The sequence below is a fragment of the Coturnix japonica genome, chromosome 1 (assembly GCF_001577835.2).
Source record: "Coturnix japonica isolate 7356 chromosome 1, Coturnix japonica 2.1, whole genome shotgun sequence".
NCBI classification, from domain to species: domain Eukaryota; kingdom Metazoa; phylum Chordata; class Aves; order Galliformes; family Phasianidae; genus Coturnix; species Coturnix japonica.
Window position 1 is genome coordinate 124,630,752 of NC_029516.1, and position 25,925 is coordinate 124,656,676.

At 37.2% G+C, this 25,925-nt stretch overlaps 1 protein-coding gene across 1 annotated transcript in view; it reads left to right on the forward strand.

Annotated features, from left to right (window-relative positions):
* Window positions 1–25,925, forward strand: part of MYO16 (myosin XVI) — a 270,411-nt gene that overhangs the window by 231,263 nt on the left and 13,223 nt on the right. Inside the window, exons 33-34 of the mRNA XM_032442003.1 lie at window positions 13,922–14,080; window positions 19,176–19,267. Coding sequence (XP_032297894.1) covers window positions 13,922–14,080; window positions 19,176–19,267 — 251 coding nt within the window. The remainder of the gene's footprint in view (window positions 1–13,921; window positions 14,081–19,175; window positions 19,268–25,925) is intronic.

A 25,925-nucleotide genomic window follows, 5' to 3' on the forward strand; every position in this document is an offset into this window, starting at 1 on the left:
CAGACAGATCTCCCAGCGTGCCTTCCTTTTACCTGGAGGAGTAATTTCAAGGCCTGAGAACACTGATATCCTTTTGGCTCCTGACCTCTCTGTGGGAAATGATCAACCTTAATTCCAGTAGAATGGATTTGTGGTTTTCTGATGGACTGCTGACTTATTGTGAACTGAACTGAGATCACCCTTCTTTCATGCATGCAACAATAAAAATAATAAAATGGCAAAAACTTGCCTGATGTTATAGCCTGGGCTTTTTTTAAAACAACAGAATAGTCTACAGGCTCAAGAAATGATCAATCATACAGTATGCAGTTTGTTGCGAAATATTTTATGGATAGTAAGAGAAGATTTTGGCTCTGCAGAACGTATAGTTTAAATAAGCAAAAATGTAACATCTGAGGACTGAGCAGAAGTGCTTTCTCCTGGCTTTAAAAGAGTTACTGCTGAAGCTACAGCTGTATTGTTAGACAGAAAATTCCTTCTACTCCTTATCAAACAAGACTCAAGTGCAAATGGGCAATAATAACATATGCACACACACTTTTTTTTCTATTCTTCATAACTGATACAGGTAGGAGCTTTAGTTTGCAAGGCAGATAGAAACTAAATGATCATGTGTAGAGACACTATCCAGCTATTTCTAGGTTAAAATTTAGATTTGAAATGAGATTTCATGAAACCCAATTCGATGTCTTAATTACAAAACCACTCTCTCTAGTGAAATACTCTTCTTTTTTTCCCCTCATTTTTCACATCTGAACCATTCCTGAGAAGGAGGAGGCAATTATATATTGAAATATTTCATATTAAATTTTTGCAGAGCAAGGTCAGAAGTTTGTTTTCTTCAACATGGATGAATAATACTCAGATTTTGTACCATTCTTTTTGTGATTTTATATAGTAGTATTGCCCACAAAATGGAATTTTTCAGCTTCAGAACAAAAGAAAAAATTATCTCCAGACCATCATCTGCACTTAGACTGGCAGACTACATACTCATGGATTCTGAAAGGAAAGGAGCAAATGAAATATGATTTTCCCTTTACTTGGATGAACTTGCTTGCCATCAGGCTATTGAGATACTCAATGCCTTCTCTCCTTCCTGCTCATTGAGAAAAAGTCAGTATGGATGCTTAACTTCTTAGCGTTGGCAAAAGAAGATGTGTAAGCTTGCTGCGTGAGGTTTAGTTGCTGAAGAATAATATTAGAAAGACTTTTTCCTTTATGCAGCTCATTGATGTATAGGATTTAAGTTTTGTGATTTTTTGTTAGAATTTCAGTACAAGTAGGTCTGTGTATAGAAGTCTACGCTTCAGTAACTTGTTCCTTTACAAAAAGAGCTTAGTAACATGTTTTGCAACAACAGAAAAAGGCATGCAAACTTTAAATTGTTGACAGAGTGTCTATACAATATCTTTAGCATCCATATAAATCTCTTTGCATGGCATATTTCTAATACAGATAGATTCATGTATCTGTTAATTCTTTAACATTCTCCAATATAAGCACTAGAAGTCATAGGTGGGTTGCTGCATGTGACAAATACAGATATTTAGATGTACCTAGTTGGGACTAAAACTTGCCAAATATGCTTTGCTGAAATCGGTACAAACATGGAAAATAACGGGATTTAATGTCAGTGTATAAGGTTTGCTGTCCTGTCAAAGGTAGGTATCTCATTGATAGCTAGTAAATAATTTCCTTCTATCAACAGATTAGAGTAAGCTGCTATTGTGCAGTTAATGTCTCAACAGTGGATTGCAAATTAAATTCCCACTGGAGTTTCTGAGAGGAAATCCCAGTCCCTTATCCTCTAAGCCACTCAGCTTTTCTTCTTAAGTAACTTAATACAGATAATATTCATATCTGTATCTCATTATTCCTACTTTGTATTGATGCAAGGTGATAGTTTTACTTTCTTACAGACTGAGTAAAACAAAAAGCTCAGTTGCCCTTTTTTCTTCTTTTACCTGTGAATGCTGGAGAAGTGATTGCATGAGACATTGGACTTCTGTGACATCTCTGAAGTAGAATTCTCAAAACATTAAAACTTCAATGAATTAAACTAAACAGTACTTCTCTGAGAGAGATTAATATCTGTTTATGTAATTGACTTAATTACCAAGGAATGAGGGTGACTTTCTATGACTAATTTTTAGATTAGGTATCTGAACACGGGAGAGTCATCCCTCTCTGATTCACTGTCAATTACTTGCAGCTTTCAATCTGAATCTCTTGCAGTGGGTACAGAAAAGTGGGAAAAAGCCAAAGCACTGCTACTAACAGTTTAATGTGAGTCATAAAAAAGGGCCCACACTTGGCTAGCTGTAGATGCCCTGTGCAGAGTGTAACAAAAGAGGAGACTGAACTGCTGGTATTGCCATGGCCATCCAGCACATGCTGGGTGACTTTTCTGAAGAAATAATTGTGGTTTGCATTACTGCAGCAGAGAATAGGGTTAGAAGAGTCCTAAGAAAGCACCCACCATTTCTGTTTGCCGAACATTTGTGAACATTATACAGTTTGGAATATATCCCCTTAATCTGTAGTTTTCTCTCCATTTATAAATCTGCCATTACGTGGACAATTTGTCACAAACAAACAAACAAACAAACAAACAAACAAACAAAGAACAAAATCTATTGTTTTAGGATAAATACAATATACCAAGAATAATTCTCCATTTCAGAATCTGAAAACTAAAATATATTTTCTGTTGAGGAGATTTATGGTTTTCTATTATGATAATTATTTTTGTTTTTCACTAGGGCATTTCCCTTCCTACCTGATTTCACTGTTACAGCCTAAAATCATATAATGTGTAATTTGCTTTGGTTCTTTGTTGTGGCATGAAAATGAAGCACTGCGTGTGATTACGATAGACAGATTTTACCTGAAAACTATTGGAACAGAACAAATCAAATCTAATTTATATTTCAGGTGAAAAAAAAAAAAAGGGTATTGTCATAAAGTTTTAATATATTTATTTTGCATTCAAAGTGCTTGTTAGGGAAATAAAACCAAATCCTTAGCACCCTCCACATGCGTCCAAAGCTGGTATTCAATCATATAGGCATTGAGGAAGTACAGCCCTGGGATCACACAGGAAATATCAGTTCTTTTTTTTTTTTTTAATCTGATCTTATACTGCAGTTATCTACAGATAAGGATCCTGGAGCTGGCGGACCAGTTCAACCCAGTGCAGAATCTTATGTTTGTACCTAGTCACTGCTTAACAGGAAGGAAGCTTAGGAGGACTAGCAAGCTTGGCTGTTGCCTTTAAATGGCCCATTTATGAAAGCTGCAGGCATTCCTTTTATGTAACTGTGATTGATTTGTTTTGTTTTGTTTGTTGTGTAGTTTTTCTTTTACCTCTTGGTTTTGATTTACTACATGTCTCTTCATTCCATCTGATAGTGGAGCACAGTAACCACACCATACTACTTAAACGTAAGGTTATTTCCAGCCCATAGATTTTAATACTATCCCACCTATAATTGTGACTTCAGTCCTTCAGATAGAGATTTTCAGGACTGTTTTCATAGCAGTTTATTTTCTTCACTTATCTGATGTGACCTTGTTTCAAATTCAGTGCTGATTCAGGAAGTTGTCTCAGAGCTCAGAGTGGGCTTCTTGAGATATTAAGCAGTCTTCAGTGTTTTTTGTTTTTGATTAAAGACAGAGAACCACAAAGAACTTTGTTTGGGAACAACTGTGTCACTAGTCATAAACTGAAGGTACATTAATGTGAAAGATTAGTCATAGCTGAGAGAACAAGAAAATTGAATTGTAGCACACTTTAATTCCTGATACCAACCAAGAATATTGGCTGTTTGGCAGTAAGCATCATATCACCTGTTTTTATGGGACTATGGGTATTTGGACCTAAGTGGAGAATGAAATTTGAACACACCTTTTAATGAAAGTCTCTCATTCTCAATGTGAGTGAGGAATTCTGTTCAGATGCCTTTAACTTACTTACATCAGTCTTAGCATTAAATCAGCTTTTGCACAGAGCTTCAGTATAGAGCAGTAATTCCATTCCACAGAAAGTGGCAAGACTATGACATTTATTTTTGTTTTGCCTTGGAATGAAAATAAAGCATTCTTATATTCTGTGCAGAAATACATTCTTTCAACGTCCAGTCTTTCAGAAGTGTTTGTAAAGTACTGAAATGGTTTGCGTCACAGATGCTGAATTTCTTCATACTGAAAATGTTAACAGTGAAACAATTTAACTTTTTTTGGACCAGTTAAATTCAAGAATTTCAGCTGTCATTTAGGATGTCATTTAGGAGTATCTCTGCACAGGAACGCTTGTCCCTGTTACATACAAACCAAGCTTCACCTAACCTTTCTGGCTTAGATATCCAAGAGCAATGCATTGTGATGGTGCAAGCTCCAGCATGCCTCACTGATGACCCAAAGTTCTTGACAGGACTTGAGCAATTCACCATGAAACAATCCGACAAATGGTTTGTGTTCCAGCTGCAGCACTGGCATTTTGTGGGTCAGGATGGAGAAGCGTGAGAAGGCATCTGGAAAGATAAAAGTGCATAAAAGCTCTGGTCATAAACATGTTAGTGCCTTGGCCCTCATGCTCTCTTCTCAAAACTTCACTGTGCTGTTGGGAGAGTAGGACAGGTTTAGAAATGGAGCAGGTTGGGAAAGTAGGAGTAGCAGTCTTGGGTATCTGCCTTCTCCCCAAGCCCATTAGTGAGTGAGAAAATAGAAAGGCCTTGGGTTCAGAGCTCAGTTGTGTAGAGCTTTTGATTTATTTTAAAATGAAAGCCATGAAAATGAATTTTATCATCTGTGTGGTGCAACTTTTAAATGAAAAAAAACATGAAAAAATTATTAGCCCTGAAGTGTAATGTTTCAATATTTCTTTTAGCTCTTTCCTTAAGGTCTGGTTTCAGTATAATGATGCTGACTATATTAGTAGAATGTAGTGATAGCTTTTAGCCACAGGTTGGCTATATTTGTACACAGTATGGATGCTTATCACACTGCATCTGTGCTAGCCATACGTTCCTGCTTTGAGGAGCTTGGGGGTATCGTTGACCATCGCCATATCCCTTCAACATGAACTTAAAAACAAGCTAAAAGCAAGCTTATATGGTAAGCTCACTTCCAAAACAAATTGCAAATGTTGTCCAAGAGGTTTTCCACAATAGCTTTCTCTGTATGTTGGGCAGGACGACAGCACAGATGATCCAGAAATACTCCTTGGACTCTTCCTCAGGACCTGCCCAAAAAATTCATCTGACCTTTTTGTTGCTCTTGGTGCCGGAGTTCATATGAGAGAGATCCTGAAAAATCTCTGTAGAGGTATTCTCTGAGAAAAGTAAATAGAATCAGTGTGATGCAGTTGGTTATGGGAAGTCCTTGTGTGTTTGTTTGTTTGGGGTTTTTTGTTTATTTATTTTCATGATATTTGCAGCTGCATTTGAAGGAGGGGAAGGTTGAGACAGTGTCTCATCACATAATTCCTTCCAACAGCAGCTACAGCCAGCAGTAATGGCTGTTCTCTTACTGAGATACCACACACAAAAGTAAACATACTTAAATGTCTGTCTTTCAAAAAGAACTTCTGCATCCATGTTAGTTAGAAGAAAACAGTTTTAAAAAGGGAAGCTGTGTTTCACACCAAATTGCCATCTCCTTTTCCAGATGGCGGCAGTTGATTAACCACACAAACACAAGAAATAGACTATTTGGTCAGCCAATCAACACACTAAGAGTAAACAAAATTATTATGGAGTATAATCAGCAAGCTTTTTTTCCATATTAGACTTTTAAAAGCAGGGGACATGAGGGAAAGAGATGTTTCTTGTGAGGCAGGAAATTGTCTCAAGCAGTGCTGCCTTCCTTCTTGTCCTTTGAGGTTCATGCTGGAGCCTCAGAAAGGCCAATTGCTGCTGAGATCCATGCCTAGAGAAGAAGGGGTGAAGGAAATCCCACTTCTCTCAAACGCATGAACTGGTGCATACTTGCTGCATTAAAAAGATGTTATAAGTTCTTGTTCAGAGGCTGTTGAGCTGGAGAGGTGGCAGTCTGTCTAGATATTCTTTGTCGGTGATGAATATTTAAAGAGGCTGTTGTCACCCCTTCAGCAGCAATACTCTTTAACTCATGTTGGGAACCAATCTAGTTCAAACAATCCAAAGTCCACCAGGCAGGGACAGAAGACACTCTAACATTATTTCTAGGAAGAAGCAAAATATTTGTAACTTATAATGATGGTTGTCGGTGTAAAAGTAGAGCACTAACTTCCCACCACCATGAATCCATCAGACAAGAAATCAGAATAAACTTGCCTGAGCATTTTCAGTTCTAGGTGTACAACTGTAACAAATATTTTTATAGCTGTAAGTGATTTACAGAAAAGTCATGGGTTCACTCAGATCTAGGGGTTTCTGCATTTGCCTTAGCAACTTTCTTCTCACTACCAGCCTTACATTCTGAGCTCTAACTAACCAGTGTCATGCCCAGATGATGTTCTTGAAGATGAAGATGGATGAAGATGAAGAAGAGCTCTTTGTCTCCTTGGATATTAGGAAAAATTTCTTCTTAGAAAGACTGGTGAGGCAGTGGCACAGGCTGCCCAGGGAGGTGGAGGAGTCACCACCCTGGAGGTGTTCAAGAAATGTGTGGATGTGGCACTGAGGGAAATAGTCAGTGGGCATGCCAGTAATGAGCTGCTGGTTGGAGGACTGGACAATCTTAGTCGTCTTTTCCAACCTTAGTGATTCTCTGATTCACCTCCAGCAATGTGAGTTTTGTAACTTGAAGTTACCTTCATGGTTTGTGTCTACTCCTTTTGCTTCCCAGAATTCATACAAGACTTCTACAAATGCATCTTCTCAGAGCAAAGCAGGAATTGTCTGTTTCCTTCATGCCATATTTACCTGCTGCATTTGAGAATGAGGCTTCTGGAGTGGCTTGTAATGCCTCTACTAGCTCCACTTATCTCAGAGAGAAAGATGCTGGAAGCAACACTACAAATTCATCTCTGTCTGTCCTGGGAGCATCACTGTGGGGGGAAATCCTACAATTGCTGCTGGCAGTGCAGGCTTTGCAAGATGAAATAAATCAATGAATAATTATTGCAGTGGCAGCCGGCAGCACAGCTATGAGGGTGAGACAGGCAGTACACACTAATAGGCTGGGGGAATCCTGTCTTGTCAGTTTTCATCCTGCTCCATTTCTTTCAGCAAATAAGATGCATCTGCTTGCCTCCAGCTCTCAGCAGACAAAGTAAACAGTCATGCTACAGCAGGTCACAGTGTGACTTCATGTGAGTAAACTGAACTAATCTGATGCAATATGCATTCACCCAGCGAAAGGACACCCAAGACAACGTGTTGAGGGTAGCTAGCAAACTCCGCTGACAAGGAATGTCTCAGCAGTAAGTCAGAGCAAAACAGGAAATGCCAGGTGAAATTGCCAAGGTGCAACAAAACACAGTGATAAACACTGGAGCCAAAATAAAACAACCTCTCCTTATGTAACCTCCCTTTCCTTATCCTTCATCAGACGATATCTGTGTCATTTGTGCAGTCATCATCTTCCCTCATTGCAGTGTCCAGCTACCTCAGGAAATGCAGCAAATATTCAAGGCTGACTGCTAGAGTTTTGTGTATTCCTGACTCTCCCAGGAAATAACAGGGGCATAGATCGGGAATCCCTTCTGTCTGCAACTTCTTGCCATTCATATGCTTGTTAATGAGATCCATCGGTTATCACTTATTCATGTGTACAGTGACAAGCTGCTTGATTTGAAATGTTCATTTGCTGGATGCTAGCCATAGTTTTCAAGGAAATCAAGCTATTTAGCTTTTAGATTCTCTGGTAGCTCAGGAACAAAAAGCTTCTTCAGTAGTAAATGAATGTATCTACCAGAATACAGTGTTTTCTGGATTTCACAGTTGCAAACAAAATTGTGAACAGCTTTCTATCTTGATGTGTATAGCCATATATTGATTATTCATTGCAAGAATACATGTTTTTCATTAAGAAATTATGTTTTATATTATTCTGGGATTTATTATAGATATTAAATGATAAGAAGAACTATTTCCTTTTTTTTTTTTTTTTCATATACTTCTTTCTGTAATATATCTTATATATTTTTGTAGGTTGAGTTCTTTTGTGGAAAAGGCATTAAGCTTCTTCTATGATATCTGTGGCTTTTATTCTATGGGACTGATCATTTGTGGACCAGGGCAGAGGTTGTTTCTAAGTTAGGACAGAGACACATCTAGCTTAACTGGTGGCACAGGAATTCCTTGTTTGGGAGCATAGTCTACACTCTCCGATTAATTAATGAAGTGGAATGTGTGCTGTGAAAGAATAATCCAGATACGTGTCCGATCAGATCAAGAAGGGTATTCACCCCTCACATGTCATATGACTTCTGTTTACCCTGGACTAAAACTAAGGAAACTTGCCTTCCCTATCTCATTAGAGACTGGCCTAGCACAAGTGAAGATGAAACTTCTGCATATGACTTCAGTAGAGACTGTGAAGATGTTCGGCAGTCCATTAGCTTCATCCTGTTTGAGGTTGTTTGGTTTTTTTTTTGTTTTTTTTTTTTTAAATTTATTTTTATTTTTTACTATTTTATTTTATTATTGTTTTTTCTTTCTCCTGAGACTTAATACTGACCATTCATTTCTGACTGCCATAATTAGTCAAGGCAAAGGGCTGTGTTTATTTTCGTAGACGAGCCAATGTCAGGGTATGGCAACTCAATCATCTGGGCAGCCAAAGTGTTCGAGCAGTCCCTGGCATGGTTTTGGAGCTGGCAGACTGGTCCTCTTCGAGGCAGATCTGGGCATGGTTCAGGAAATGGTACAGGCCAGGGACTATTCCCAGCAGACAGCTTGGATGCAGTCTGTCTGCTGTGGAGGACAAGTATGTTTAATAGCATGACATGGGTCTCTTACCATTTGCCTCAGGGCCAGAGAACAGTTGTGAGCACATTTAAATTACCAGGATGGAATAAGTAGGAGGCACTATGTATTTACCCTGTATCATGAATTGCTCAGTGCTCTGGCAGCACTGCACAAAGCATCCAAGGTAAGCATGAATCTGATCCAAAACCCACTGGAAGCAGTGGAGGCCTTCTGTTGTTATTAATGAGTTTTCAGTCAGACTGTAAATGAGCACTAAATACTAAAAGGAGTATTTGAAATAAAAAGAGCATAAAGGGACAGATGTAAGTTATGGATGTGCTTATTTTTAAAGAAAGAAAGGAAAAAAAAGGGCATTGTCAGAAAAGTAAATTACAATTCAGTCAGGTGAGCTACTGCTAGGTTTTTAATAGCATTTTATTTCTCCTGTCTTGCTGCAAAAAGAGTCTATACTAGTTCCACCTAAATGCTGATATCAATCATTGATTTATACTTTGTTTCAGATTTTATTAAACAGGCTAAATATACAGTTTCCTTATCAAATTAATTGTTCCTAAAATGTTTCACTATTGCACTGTAGTCTGTCATCTGAATAGAGCCTGTACTAGTTTATTTTATAATTTGGTGATAACACCATTATTTCAGCCTAAATACTGCTTATGAATTAACTGTAGTGTTTGGAAATAATAATTCAAGAATGAAAATAGAAAGCAGATATAGAATCATATGTTACATCTTGTTCGCTACTGCCATACTCTGAATTTATTACTTCAAATTAAGTGAAAATATGTTCCTCTGATGCCTTATGAGTTTTAAACTCTTTAGTCTTTTGAAGAACACTGAGACTACTATGCAAATGTGGATTTCACAACCTGCCTCTTTTGCATGCATCTTTTTCACTTTTCAAGTATTATTGATACAGTTAATTATGGGCTTACTGGAATACAGAGCTTGCTTGTAAGGAAATAACTGTTACATTTTCATTTGTTTTACTGTGATAAAAATGCTGTACATGACCCTGCTTTCAGTTATTAATTATTCTGCAGTTGAGGGGCAAATTCTGCCCCCAGTCCATATACATCCTTATTGTCCATATGTCTTCATTAACTGCAAGATTAGTCAAAGCAGAATTTGACTGAGTCAGAGATAACTTTTTGGCACAGTGAGTTTGCCAAAATAATAGTCCAAGTGCTGCTCACAGTTGCAAAAAATCTGTATATTTTTCACTTGGAGCTTATATTCCTTCTACAATCATGAACTCCCACTGTGCTCTTACAGCTGATACCTCTCTGTAGCTAGTGTCTCACTAATAGGCATGGATGACTCTTCAAATAACATTCATTACTGGCTGGCAACTGGTAAAATGCTGTTACTAAAAATAAATAAATAAATAAATAACCATAGTAGATACTTCTGGTCGATCATCCAGCCATCTGGTGAGAACAACAGAGTACAAGTCTGCACAAAAAGCTTGGGTTGGTGAAGATGTGCAACTGTAGGAACCATAGTTTCTTCTTCTCTTCTGAAGTATCTGTGATAGTTCCAGAAGGCTGATAAGGGATGAGAGAGCTGTGTGCTGTTGTTTCTGTAGGGGTTCATGGCAGCAGGAGGAAGTAGTCTTTAATGTGGAGAAAGATCTAAACTTCTGTATCAGATGTCTGAGAATGCATGAGAATTTCAGATGAGTATTTGATGGATAAAACTATTTTTCAATAACTCTTATTGATAAGTGTTATCAGTGTACTTCCCTGTATGTTCTACATCTGTCCACAGCATTCCTGTATAAGAAACTGCTGTGCAGTGCTACTCTGTGTGGAACAGAAGTGTTACAACTATAAGTCAGGAGATGGATTTTTTATGCTCAGTAGATGTTTCAGGTAGTGGGGAGGCAGCAAAGAGGGACACCCAATTCCAGCCTGGATTACACAGTGATCCTATGTAAGTTCTGCAATGCTGGACAGTACCCTAGTTACACTTGACTAAAGTATCTTCTTATTATCCTATCTATGAAAGAGATTTCTGTAATAAACTCACCCATTTTAGACAAAGTCAAAAATAAATAAGCAGTATGTATTTGCTAGGGGTAAACTCCAGCCTCTCCAGGAGTCTTTTAGAAGTTAGCCAACATACATGTTTACACCTTTCTCAGAGATTCACGTCTGCTTCAACAAGGATTTGCAGATGCCTATGTATAAAAAAATCAGTATAATCACCTTTATACAATCCAGATTGTTTTGAAACAGACTAAGGACTTCTGCCCACAAGATTAAGGAAATAAGGCACTGCAAACTGTATTTTCTTTATTATAGCCTTTTATTGTTTAAGATGGAGAAGAGAGGGCTCTGGGGAGACCTAATTGTGGCCTTCCAGTACTTGAAGGGAGCTTACAAGCAGCGGGGGTAGTGACTTTTTAGACAGTCTGATAGTGATAGAACAATGCGGAATGATTTCAAGTTATAAGAGGTAAGGTTTAGATGCTAGGAAGAAACTTTTGCATAGAGGATGGTGAGGCACCTGCTGGCACAAGATGTACAGAGCGGTTGTGGATGCCCCATCTCTGGAGGAATTCAAGGCAAGGTTGGATGGAACCGCAGGCAACCTGATCTGGTTGCTGTCAACCCTGCCAGTGGCAGTGAGTTGGAGCTAGATGATCTTTAAAGTCTCCTCCAACCTAAGCCATTCTGTGATTCTATGATTTCATGATTCTATGATTAAGTAACTGAAGATGTACATTTGTTACTGAGACTGAATGGAGCAAATGGGATAGCATATCTTTATGTAAATAGCTGCCCCAAAAGGTATTCTGTTTGTTCACTACTTGTTTCTTCTAGTTTATGACGTGATTTTCTCTCAATAGTAAATATCCACAATGCTCTGTACAGTACAAAGGAGAAAAGATTTATATATTTTTTCTGAGCCCTTCATGAGTTCTGTGAAAAGATAACAATGTACCCATGAAACAAAAGGCTTCTACAGACTCGGAATGCAAGAAAATGTTGTTCCACTTGTGCAGTCAAATGAATTGCAGATGTCAGGCAAATCAATAAATCTTTTGGGTATCAAGAAAAATAAGGATCCCAGCCACTTCCTTGGAGACTCTCTATGTAAAAGGTGGCACAATAATTATGTAGGTGGATTATGATCTATAGGCAAATGCACTGACTATTAACATCCAAAAGTGACATTTCCTTTTCAGACAAATTAAATGCAAGCTGCAAAGACACATTTTTCAGTCAACTTGCTCGCACAAAAGCTAAATCAGGCATGCTCTTATAATTGTGCTGCATGAATTTTCTAGCTCAGGCTCCAGTTCTGCTGCCTGCCCCAAATCATTTACCGAGGTAGAGGTGGCCTGTTTTCTTCAGTACATAGCACTTTTACCTAAATATGCAGTTTATGAAACAGCACTACCAAAATACTCCAATCAGATCTGGCAACAAGTAAGGATCAGGGAATGAGGGCAAGAAAGGAAATAAAAGTCAACAACATTGAAATGTTTTATTCTGACAGCTTGGAAATGAACTTTTTGACTTTTCAAGACAGCTTTTTTGTTCAAAAAGGAAATGTTAAGAAAGATTCAGTATTAGATAACTGAAAGCTAAACACAACTAAGAAAGCCCTTTTCAATGAAAGGAAACATTTTGAGTCAATCAAAATAGAAGTATAGTTTTCATTTCATTAATTCATTTCAAAAAAATGTTGGTACTTTGTAACTCAAGGGGTTTTTTTCAGCTTGGGCATGAAAATAAGAGTTGACTGTGCACTCAACATTAAATTTGAAAATCTGCAGGAAAAGTATCTGTAAATTGTGAGAAGTTATTTTTTTTTCTTCTCCCCTTGAAAAATGCTTATGTGCTTGAGACTTACTTATAAGTATATATTGCATCTTTGAGAGAGCCAAGAATGTCACTGGACATATGACTGAATGCTATAACAGTGGTTTTAATAGCTAGTCTTTTGACCTCCTTTAGTCGTTGCTCTTATTATGAGAAAACTGAAGCAGACCCACCCAAAAGCAAGCTGTTTGAGGACTGTCAGAGGAAATATTTCCATTTTAAAGTTATAAATGTACCCAGATGAGCCACTACGCATCAGGCTTTCAGCTAATGCCAGCTCCCAGTGGGTGGAGGAGGTTGGGGAACTGAAATGGAGCTAGCCAGAGAGCCCTGCCAGTGCAGCACTTAAAGCATTCTCACTGGGGCTGCCACAGAACAGCGAAGTGGGGATCATCCCAGGTGCCAGATGAGCAGTGGGACCATTCCTGGCCTTGTCTCCCAGCTCCCTCAGCTTTCAGTCAAGATGGAAAGAAGAAAAGAGAATTTTGCCCTCTTGTTTGAGGAAATATGCACTGTATGCAGCCTGTGATCTACTCCAGGACCAGAGCTCCTTGTGGTATCTTGAATAAATTTAACTAGACGCAATGACTTGAAAATCCAGAATGTTATAGAAAGTGACAACTGATGGCTGGAAAGCCCTGAGGCAGGGTAAATAGTGCTCCTGGGGAGGCCTTGCTGGCAGGAATGTTGCTACTTATTGTTTTGTGTTAAAGGCTGTCTCATTTTTCAAGGGAGGAAATGAAAGAAAAGAATAAAGCCACGTTTTAGCTGTTATTGTTATGACCTGATGTGATGGTGAAAGACATTGCAGCAATGACAGCAGTATGCGAACTTCTGTGACATAGAATAGAACCTAAAATAAGATCAATACAAACATGTGGAGTTTTTTCAGCTAATGTATATATGAAGAGAAGCAGTACAAATAAAATTTTGTTAAAGCTTTTGATTTCATAAACTTTAAATGGCTACAGGTGGAACACTAGCAAAAAATAGAAGAACCCCACAGAAGTAATTGACTTGAACCTTCCACATTTATCACTGGTCTAGTGAACTTAGTGATTAATTAAATTGATTTGATAAAGTAATTTGGTTTCTCAAAGTTAATCGTGTCTATTTCTGTGTGAAAGCCACTAGCAAACCAAAAGCTGACAAGTCTTTCCTCTGTGGCAGGTGCTGAAACTAACCTGAACTTGAGGAGCAGAGAAGATCCAAATGCATCAGATACTGGATCAGAAACGCAGGATAAAAATGCAAATAACCACGAAACTCAATCTTCTAATCCACTGTCCAGTTCTGTGACTGCTGAAAATGGAAATTCAGTATCAAATGGTAAGCATTTTTTAATCCCAAATCTCTTCTAACATAAAATTGCTGAAGTGCGCCTTTCAATGCACTTTTAAAGACAGAGTCAAGCCGGAATCTCTTGAGTTGTGAATTATCTCTGTTTCTGGAACTGGCTTAACTTTGTGTGTATGAACCGATAAGCTCATCTGCAATAAAAGCTGAATGTGAAAAAGATAATATAGCCTCTGTTGAGGAAGTTGTAATTACCTCAGCTCCAAGTCTGTAAATAGCCTAAGGAGAACTGAGATTTCTGGCTTCTGATTCTATAATCAATAAAAATGGAAGAGAAATGGAAAGTCAGAATCTCCTATTGGTACAAGTGCCTTGTTAGTGAATGCAAATTGTATGTAATTGCAGTAAGATGATCAAAAAGGTGCAAGAAGAATGACCTTTCAAGGTCCTACAAGCATAGTCCTAAGGTTATAACAGCTGTACTAAGGAGAATCAGATAGTGCGATTACAAAAGTATGAATGCAAATTGAGACCAAAAAAAGTATTTATTTTGATGGGATGTGGAGGAGCAAATGTCTAAATATATGCGTGGCACCACATATAGCTATCCTCCTACCAAAAACTTAAATCTGAATATGGTTTACCTAAATAGAGCAGTTGTATTGCCTGTAATGCTAAGGGTGGACATACACATAATGTAGAATATAGTTGGTAGCTTGAGAACAACACTGGAAAAATCAAAGGAATAAAGTATCAAGTGAAATACTACATTTTTTTTTCCAAATATACTATCCTTTAAAAAAAATAAATAAATTGAAAGCTAGAGCTGTCTAATATGCATAGGTTTGAACTGAAAAATCAAGCTTATCAGGAAGATTTCATTTCATGTTCCAGATACGCTTTACTTAAAAAATCCTCTGGTTTTGAAATGAAAAAAATCAAACTTTATTACTTGAAATGAATTCATTTATTTTTTTCCCAGGAAAATTTATTCTGCAGTTGTTGGCCAAAATAATTTTTTCTGCTCTTTCTGATAATCAAAGCAGAAAATTCATCCAGTTTGAGAAGTTATAGGAGTGTAGAGGTGCATTCATTCCTGTGTGGAACTGGGAGCACACTGTAATAGAAGAAAAAGGCATCTTTGTCCATTATAACTGTGTCCCCATTTGTATCAATACAACAATTTAGGGAGGAGGGAGTGTGTTTTCAAAATGTGTAACAGTCAGACTGTTATATTAACACAAAATCTGTGGGTAGACCAAGACTTTGATTCTGCTCTATGTAGGGTTTTAATCATATATTCTGATGTCCTAATGGGACCTGTGGGAGATCATTTTTTTATAAGAGCAATCATTTTATCCCCAGATCCCTTAACTGGGAGTTTAATTACAAAAGCTGCATTTTTATTTTAGCTTAGAAATGAAGTGATGCTTTATGTTTCTAATTTGTGATGATTATAGTTAAGTTAGCAAATGATCGCAGTTCCTGAAATAAATGGTCGTTGCTTGAATAGAAGGGCAACTGGTAGGTAAGATGAGAGCTTTTAATTGTGTGAAGTTTTTATTAGTGTGTTTGCAACCACTAGTACCCAGGGCTATTCACATTGATAACACACTGGATCTATTATGTATAAACAAATTATTTTTAAACTATTTGTAAATGGAAAGTTTAATCATAAAGGTGTAATGTTGTGCAGTGGAATTTTCCAGTAAGGTATTTTTTTTCCATTAAAAAACATCACTACATCAAACCTAGACTTTCTGTGGAAAGTTGCTGATTTTGATGCAGCTTTCATAAGGAATGGTTTTGGCATTCACTGTAGACAGCGAGCAGGAAAAAAACTCCTTTTAGGTCTCACAGTATCCCACTGGGCAAGGAATTAATATTATTTGTAGTATTTTAAGGTCCAAATCTACATTTTTCCTATCAGGCTGTTGTAGAAATGTTACAAACTTTAGCTTTACCTTGACACAAAAGACCAAAATAATAAAAAAAAAAAATTAAAAAAAAAAAAAAAAGATTTGTGATATGGAATTCCACTTTTCCAGATAACATCAATAATAATTGAAAGCACCAAAAAAAAAAAAAAGAAAAGAAAGAAAAAAAAGAAATTTTCAGTGTACTTAACTTCAGTGTTACATAAATTGTAAAACACCTTTCTTAAAAGTAAAAATCCTTCCAAGATTCAACTTCAACATCTTCGTGATTCTGAAATCTGTGTGAAATCTCTAAGCAATACCGATATACCTACCTACTGTAAGGTGCCTGCTTTAGCAGGGGGATTGGACTTGGCAATCTCTTGAAGTCCCTTCCAACACCTGTGATTCTGTGATTCTATGATTCTTTGATTTTTGAATGTTCCATGAGATACTTCATTTTTTATTACTATATAAAAGATTCCTCTAACTTTTCAGGGAGTAAAACTTGAAATGTGTTATTAATTAGTTGATGCCAAGATTACAAAACTTGTGAGCATAAAATAGTTTGCTTCCCATTGCTACACAGTGAAACCGTGTAACCTACTTTTCATTGTTAGTAGGAAAACATAGATTTATGCAACATCACACGAGGTAATACGGAAAGCTGTTTCTTTCACTGTTAAGAATGAAGAAAAGCGTCAGCACTGTTTCTCTGAAACACCATGAATCTTAAAGTCACTATGGTCATAAGAATAGTCATCTTGACTAAGATGTTAATCTTATGTCTAACCTGATCATTCTTTAGAAAATCATTACTAAGCAACTAAAAGACTGGCTAGCTCAGCGTCCAAACAAATTAATGCTGTGTTGCTCTGAGAAGCTGAGTTTAATTTCTGGCACTGCTGTTAGCCTGCAGTTTTAGTAAGTTTCTTTTCTTATTATATAATGTAATCCACTTCTTGTTTTTGTCTATAATATTATTAGTAACAGCTTTCTACAACTCTGTACTATGACCGTGTGACCTGTCTTCTACAACCTGCCACACCTAGCAGACTTTTATTCTACAGTAAACCTTTTCTAAAAGAAACCTTTTTTTTCTTTTTTTCAAACTATTTTCTTGTCCAAATGCAAACAGTGATCAGAAAGCCTATAATAATCTTCTGCGTTACAGTGTCGAAATCTATGATCCTAAATTGCTCAGAACACCAGAGTAAGTGGGAAACAGACACAGCAGATAGAAATGTTGTGAAATGCACTGTTGTTTTTTTCCACCTGTTACTTAATGGGATATAGAGGAGTTTATTCACTTAATTATTGAGTGAAATGATTAAATTTGACAACTAATAAAGCAATTGAGGTGACTGAACCTTCAGTTAGTGAAAGAAAGAAATTGCCCGGGCATATGTCAGTTTTTTACCCCTAGTGGAGTGCTGTAGAGGCACTTACTTACTTCTGTGATCCAACTGAAATCTAGAGTTGATTCTATGTAGATGACACTGCCCATTTGGACCACAGGAGACTGAGCATGCTGCATTATGCCCAATGGGCACACATGCTTTGCACTGTGCCAAGCACCCGGCTCCATTGGCATCCTGCTGTCCCTCCAAGGAAGTTTTGCTGCTTGTTTCTCTTCATCTACATCTGAGGCCCACTGTTTGTTGTGTGGAGATACATGTGAATGGACTCACTGTATAGTTCATGTTGGTCAGCTGTCAAGAACCTGACTGTTTCATTAAGAGCCCTGTGCATTATTCTGGTGAGGGGATGAATCTTGCCTAACTTACCTGCCAAGAAGGTGGCGGTTTTCTCTAAGCAGGTCATCTGTGGGCTGCAGTCTGCTGTATGGAACTTAGCACTTGATCTCAGCACAGTAGGCAGTGAGTTCCCATCAGCCTAGGAAATCACAGAATGGTGTCACAGCATACAACCTTACAGAATGTTCTTGTGACACCGACATGAGCACTTACTGTAGATAACTTGAGAATAGTTTAAAGAAAGCCCACTCCTGATGACAGAATTCATACTCCAGCCTGTAATTCTCATTAACCTGTGTTCTTGTAATTCTGCCCTTGCTAAATTGATGCTTCCAACCTTGTACGGAATTAAGCAAGGTCTTATTCAGTGCACAACTATGGTATCCAAATATTTACTTAGGTGCACGTAAAGGAAAACTTTTAAAGTGCAATCAACTACTCCATTTATCTTTCCAAACTCCACTAAGTCTCTGCTTGGTCTGTGTTGACATGCTGTTGCCGTACATGGAAACTTTATTTATTCGATAAGACTGCTTATCAAAGTGCTTTTCATAGGAATAGAAAATCACTGATATTAGCTCAAGGCTATCGTGCACCATAGATCCTTAAGTGTATGAAAATAATGCAAAAGCAGTATCTTTTTCAAAAGCACTCTACTGGTCTAGGAAAAAAATTTGTTCTTTTACTAGTGTCTATAATTATGCAAATAAATTACAATATATTTTTAATTCAAGTTAAATTAAGAACATAACATAAAAAGGCATTCTGCATTAAAAAGTGGTTAAATTTTTATCATTGCAAAAAAAATATTGTGTGTTCATAGAAACATTTTTAGAAGGAAATCTCGATTTAAAACAAACAAGCAAACACATTTATTTCAAGCATTTTTTTTTTAACCGAAATGAAGTGGTGTGTGCCTGGATCTTTCATACTGGTTTTTACACTTTAGAATTTTGGACAGCTATTTCCCACATGGAGAGTGCACAATAGGTTCAACAGTTACACAAAAAAGCCCCACAGGAGGTGAAGTTGTAATATCTGGAGCTGTTGACTTCCCATGTGACTAGAGACATCAGTGTGAGAATAGAAATTGGGGCCATTTTCCATATCATTTGCATTGCTTCTGTGATAAAAAGGAGCCAGGGGAAGAGGAACCAGGGATTTCCACACCGCAGGAGGAATTACTGGTCAGTGTCATGTAGGTAGCGTGCTATTTGTAGACTCTTTCAGTGCAATTTCTGTAAACCAACATACACACTTGCAATAGTGTTTATGCTTGATAAACAATAACCTTTCCAGCTTTCGTAAGCGCAGGAGTAGTAAATACCCAAGCAAATGTGTGACATTTATCATTCCTTTGTAGTAAAATATGTCAGAGTCTTTTTAGTCTTGTGTTGAAATCAACCAATGCATAAATGTCAGGTTAGAAAATAAATTATTATTGTTCTTCCCTAGGTGTACCCGAGGAAAATGAATATTCAAGACTGTCAGCGAGCACTACAGCAGGTTCATCGATTCAAAGACACAGGGAGAGCCACACTACTCAGGTAAAAATATCAGTGATGATCTAAGGAAAGAGAGTAATTTTTGCTTCATAAGAGAGTAAAAATTCATAGTACCTGCATGTTAAAAGCTTTCTTGATTTAAATCTGTTTATTGGATATTGAAAGATACTTCTCTTACAGGTTTGTACTGAGCTAAGGATAAAAATGAAAAATCAAAATACCACATCAATTAAATTAATCTGCAGTATTTAAATGCTTTATATTAGAAGAAAGTTTAAACCATATTCAAACTTCTATATTTGATCCTTCCAACACCACTTGCCAAAAGCTGAACACAATTTCAGTTCAGTACTTCAAAATGTCACTTTTCAGTAAATAGATAGTTGGCAGAGTGTCTCACAAATCTTTAAAACATATTCCATGCCGTGTACTCAGAATTACATGCAGAGACAATCCTTAAATGCAACCTTTATAAGAACTGTGACAAGTTCAGAGAAGGAACAATGCAGCCCAGTGATTTTTGATATAACTGCTATAGTGAATAAACATCTTCCAAAACAATACTGCAAAAACAACCACAACAACAACAACAAAACACATTAAAAATAATTTTTAAGAAGTCCAAGCTCACAGGATTTAAAATTCTTACTGTAAAAAGCATCCTTGCTATTTTGAAAGCCTGCATTGTACTTGAAAATGGTTGGTTCTAATTACAGTTGACATTTCTTAGCATACCACCAGTGACTCTTAACAGCATACAAGCCTATTGTAAAACTGTTTACCAGAGTTTCATGCAATAACCTTATCACTTTGAAGTAATTCTTGTACAGACATATGAGATAGGACAGATTGTTTCACAGATCTTCAAAAGCACTGATTGACTTTAGAGAGAGAAACATAGAGTCCTCAGGTTCTTGGCTGACACTGTCAATTCAGCTAAAGGAAACTGGTTTGTTAACCTTCAGGGACTTCTAATATTTATGTATTTGTTTAATATCTCTCTGCTCATTCCTTCCTGAAGAGACAGGAGTTAATTTTATTTTTATCACAGGATCTCAAAGCTCATGGACATCCAGTGGAGGTCCAAGTTCTGTGGCTTACAGTACCATCATGTTGTCACATCAGGTGATAACTACCTGTGGCACTGCTTGAAACTTTCTGCACTATGCAAACCTGCAAAACTACATCCTTTAGAGAACAAGTCTATTGACATTCATAATAAGAATCAATCTTAACAAATATTTTGGAAGCTATTACCAGTATAGAATATGAAGCCTATAAAAACAGCTTAATTAATCATTTCTAAAATAGAATTTGCTGGAAAAAAACGTTCAATATTGGTCATAAATGCTACTTTTTCAGGGCCATTATTACTTAAAGGTCAGGATGAAAAAAAGACAAAAAATGATATTAGATTAAAAAATATAAACAAAATATTTCATATTTTTAAAGTCCTACTTTCTTCTGCTAGAAAAAAACAGGAAGAAAATTAAAAATAAACCTTGATTTTTATCTGATTAAAAATAAATGGTCTTACCTTTTACAAGAGTTGCAAAGTATGATTTTTTAACTAATTGCTTTCCCTTCATATTGTACTGTGGCTTCACAGTTGTGTAGATTAGAAGCAAACACCACATGGAACATAAAGAATGTAACTTCATATATATCAGCAAAGCTGAAATATTGAAAATTGAACCTTGTTCCATGTATTTTAGTTTGTTCAGATAATAGGTCCTTAAGAAACTATTTGTTAACAAAGAAATACATATATTCTTTCAACAAGACAGGATGCCAGGTTCCATGTGTTTTAAGTTTTCTTTGTAAAACAAAACTTTCAAAACACAGACTGGAAGTCTACAACAAAACAGTGTTGCAAGAAGCAGTATCCAGATCTGCTTTTATATAAAAGCCTACTTTTCTCTTAGTATCTAAGCCTAAATTCATCAGCTGCAAGCATACTTAGCTTCTGCAGAAAACCATCTGGTAGTTCTGCTTCTCCTCTTGCTCCATGAACAGCAGAAAACTAGGAAACTGCCCCATTCGAGCTTGTTTTAAAATTACTAATTTTAAATTACTGAAATGCTGATTCTTTAAAATTTCTTTAGTGATTTGTTTGGCATTTTCAAACATGTCTGGATCTCTACTCTTAAATTCTTCCCCATCATTTTCTTCCAGAGTCAAAGAAACCACCAAAGTGGAAGGTATGCTTTTTCTGGTCATTTGTGCCATAATCTTGATAGAATCAAAGAATCATTTGAGCTGGAAGCCATTAAGTCCAATTTTCCTGCATTGAACAGATACACCTTCAGCTTGATCAGGTTGCTCAGAGCCCCATCTAGCCTGACCTTGAGTGTCTCCAGGCTTCCAGTACCTCTGGGCAACCCATGTTAGTGTCTTATTGCCCTTACTCGTTCTTATATCCAGTTTAAACTTACCCTCTTTAAGCTTGAAGCCATTTCTGCTTGTTCTTTCACAACAGACTCTTCTAAAGAGTGTCCCCTTTCTTCTTATAGCCCCCCTCTAGGTCCTGAAAGGCCACTCTCAGGTCTCCCCTGGGCCTTCTCTTTCCCAGGCTGAACAAACCCAGCTCTTTCAGCCTGTCCTCATAGGAGAGGGGTTCCAAAACTTGGATCTTTCTTATGGTCCTTCTCTGGACATGCTCTAACAGGTCCGTATCTCTCCTGTATGAGGACTCCACATTTAGATGCAGTATTCCTGGTGAGGCCTCAGCAATGCAGAGTAGAGGGGCTGGATCACATCTCTCACCCTGCTGACCACACTTCTTTTGATGGAGCCCAGAATATGGTTGGCTTTCTGGTCGATTTGGAAACACTGCTGATTCATGTCCAGCTTCCCATCCACCAGTGTCCCAAATTCCATTTTGGCAGGGCTGTGCTGTATACTTAACCCCCCCTGCTTGCATTAATGGAGGAGTGGAGCCTCAGCCCAGGCTCAAGATCTTGCAAGGTATTTCTTGCATAAGCAGCAGATTTTGTTATGGCTAACAGTCATTTCTATTTAGTCAGGCTCCAAGAAGTGATCCAAAGCATACTGGATACTCTTTTTTGAGTTGAAATCACTTAGCAGAATCTAAAACTTCATCTTAAACAAACAAACAAAAAAAAACCTTTATAAAATATCTCCTCAGTGCTCTGTATATTTTACATCAGTAATTTCCCTGTTCTTCAGCCAGTCCAGAGGACTCTTCTCTCTGGATAATATTTATTGCTTCTTCTCATCAGCTATGTTTTAAAGATGTAAGCACAAAGGCTGTTGAGATATGTAAATTCTTTGGCATGTCAGGATCAGCAGCAGGACAACAAATAGAGACAACAAAGGCAAGACTTTATCTTTGGGACCTTAGACAAAAGCAAAGCAACCTTGTCTTCTGTTTTAAAGATTCAGATCTGTATTTATTTTTTTATTTTTGATAAAAACATTTAAAAGTTGTTATTAACATTCACTATGAAGTGGGATGTGGTGTGAGAAAGACAGTGAAATGGAGAAAAGCAGGCCAGCTAAAAGACTCCTTCTTTCTTATGTGGGCAGCAAGAAACAACATGGTCTGTCTGTAAAAGGATAAGATGGACAACGTGGAGGTAAAGAACAGATGGGAATGAGGTGCACACTAAAGACTGGAGCAATAATAAGCATGTGTGTGGGGTGGGAGTGGGGAGAAAAGCAGGCAGCAGATAAGGGATGATTCAGAGAAGGAAGGCTGGAGGAAGTATAAAATGAGAATAATAAGTACTATTATGGAACAAGGGATTTAGAAAGAGGAAAGAAGGAAAGGACTAAAAGGAAGGTGAATAAAAGAAGTGAGAAATAAATAGGTACACACTACAGGTCGGTGGTGGGAAAAGACAGAGGCACTAAGGCATTAATAAAGTGGAAAGTCATATTTGGTGTTCCAGATGTCACATGTGTCTTCATAGACGTATCAATGTGATATTTATGTTTCTTGAAATAAAAATTGTAATAATCCACTTATAGGGTGGCTTACTATGTAAGTTAGTTCACAGCCATAGTGTCCTAAAGATCCAGCCAACAGAGGAAAAAGATTAAAAAAATTCTTATTAACAGATGCAAAGATTTTGCAGCTTAGTTTTCTCATGATGGAAAGTTGACTTATTTGAAACTAGGTGGCCCTTGCATTCAAGCATCCCATGGAATTACTTCCAGAACAAGACATAAATAAGCAAGCAGCTGCCATTCTAGTAGTGGTTGTCCCCTTCTGAAACGTGTTTTATCTGTCACATACTCAAAAGGTAGGAGGTAAGATAAAAAATGATTATTTTTTTCACTTACTGTTATATTAAAAAATCTGCAGTCTTATCTCTTCTATTTTGTTTAAACCCCATAGTGCTGGTTGGCAGGTTGCAGTAATATAAGAGCCAACACCTGACAATGAAAAATTGGAAATATCTTTTCATATTCATGAAGAATGTATTTATTGTTTCATTACAGCTTAAGCCATAGCTCTTATTTCATGAAATCTCATTGCTTTCAGCACTCTCTTCCTTCAGAAAGAGCTGCACATTCATTATAGTTCCAAGGGCTGTCTTTGTTCCTATTTTATTTAATATTTGTTGCCAATCACTTCTTTTGTTGACTGTTCAAAAGTTGAAAAAAATGAATACACAAGAATGTGATGCGTTGCTACCCCCAGCCTATTGTCACACTTCTTTCTAAACTCTGGGCTCTAGTATTCGTTATTAATATCTATTGGGTTTGATTATTAGCTGGAAGTAATCTTTGATCATATTTCAAGAAAAATGTCACAATCAACCAAGTCTACTGTAATAACAAAATCACCAACGCCTTTGTAAAGATGTAACATCCAAGAGAGGACACAGAATGTTTCATATTTATCATCAGTCTGTATCAGTGTAAGTCTGTAAATTGTGTTTTGCTTCATTTGTTTTGACAGCAGTACCAAGAAATTCTCTTTGTAATGTCAAATACAGACAAAAATTGGGACTTATAATACAGTGAGGCTTTACTTTTAGAAGCAAAAAATATGTACCTTATGTATTAAATAATACAAGGTGATACATATAAATTCACTGTTGGGGACACATATTGCTGTGTTAACGGTGTTTGAGGGCAGATGCTCCCCTCCTCTGCAAGCATGTCCTAGTTCTGACTGCTGGGACCTCCAAAAAGGAAAATGTAAGTCATCTTTTCCCTTACTGGAAGATTGTTACTGTTGAGGAGAAGGGAACATCCTCTCAAACATCCCTGTGCCCTCGTTAAGCTCTGAGGCTTGGCCGAAGTATGTCGTGATTCTGCTTAGGCTTCCACAATGGCCAGTGGGTCATCATAAGAATCTGCTTCAATTATGAGTTCAATGGGAGGGTGTTCCCTTGCCTCACAGTCAGTACCTGTGAGTTCGCAGTTCTAAGTGCCTGGTAGGAGAGTTGCGCAGCTAAGAGCCTGTAAGGTAAGTGATGTTTGCCTCTAATGTTATTTGACTATAAGAGGAACCTTTTTTTTTTTTTTTTTTTGCAAGACAGGATGATAAACAACATTAGGAAATAGAGCTCAATTATGGGTTTTGCAATTGCTTCAAAAGTGTAATGAGAAACATAGTTTCTATCTGTATGTGGAGATTTTAGAGAGCTACAGGAAGTGATATCAGTATTGTTGGGTCAGCTGTCCTGAAGACATCTGCAATAGGTGATCTGTTTTCAGAGCTCATCTTCAGAAAGGCACAGTTTCTATCCAGAGCAGAATCATTTTTTCTGAAGTATTAGAGTTGAATTATGAAGATGCTCCTGAAATCTTTAAAGAGCAGTTTATAGTCAGTCTGTCTAGGGAAAGAAATATTGCTTAAGAGAAAAAAAACAACAATATATTTCAATATTAAGTTGAAATTTCAGTCAGTCTAGGAAGGCGTCATTTTGTAGCTGATAACAGAAATCTAGTGTAGAGATAAACTCAGCCAAACCAAATAATAATAAATAATAAAAGCCCATGAGATCCAAATAAATAAGTAAAATCCACCTGTTTTGAACATGTCCCACTGTATTCCCAGCTCAGGTAATCAAAGAGCCTAGAATGTGTGCTGTCATATATTATTGAACATCTCCTACCTTCTTCCAATATTTTTTTTTGCCAGATTATGGTACTGCTCTATTCAGGATTTGTATACCAACTTTACATTGAAAAGATATAATGTCACTGATTGTGGAATGACTTCCAAGATTTATGAAAGATGATTAGGCTAATTAATCCAGAATGTGGTATTAGGCATGTTTCCACTTCATTGAGGGAAAGGTACAAAACTGAGCTGGAGATCAACACCTGCTTTTGCAACTAAAATGTGTTCCTGGGGAAAAATAATAGTAAAGAGAAAGAAAGAACAGCAAGAAGAACAAAAAGAAAAACCCAGGAGTATCCAAGAGCATGAGAGAAAATGAGACAATTTGTACCAGCAATGGAATCGTGATCAGATTAAGAATATGAAATCTTAGTCACTCCAAAGGTGTATATAGCCCAGGATTCTTCTCCCGACCAAAACTCCCTTTCCCTGGGCAAAGAAAAGGGATTCAGGGTGTCTGAGAGGTTCAGGGTACATCCTCCCAGTTTCCATCAGTCTGTGAGGAAGAGCCTTCAGGAGGCAGTTACAGTAATCAGTGATGAACTTTTGAGGAAAATCTTTTCAAAAAGCTAAGCCAAAGCAAACAATAGAATTTTT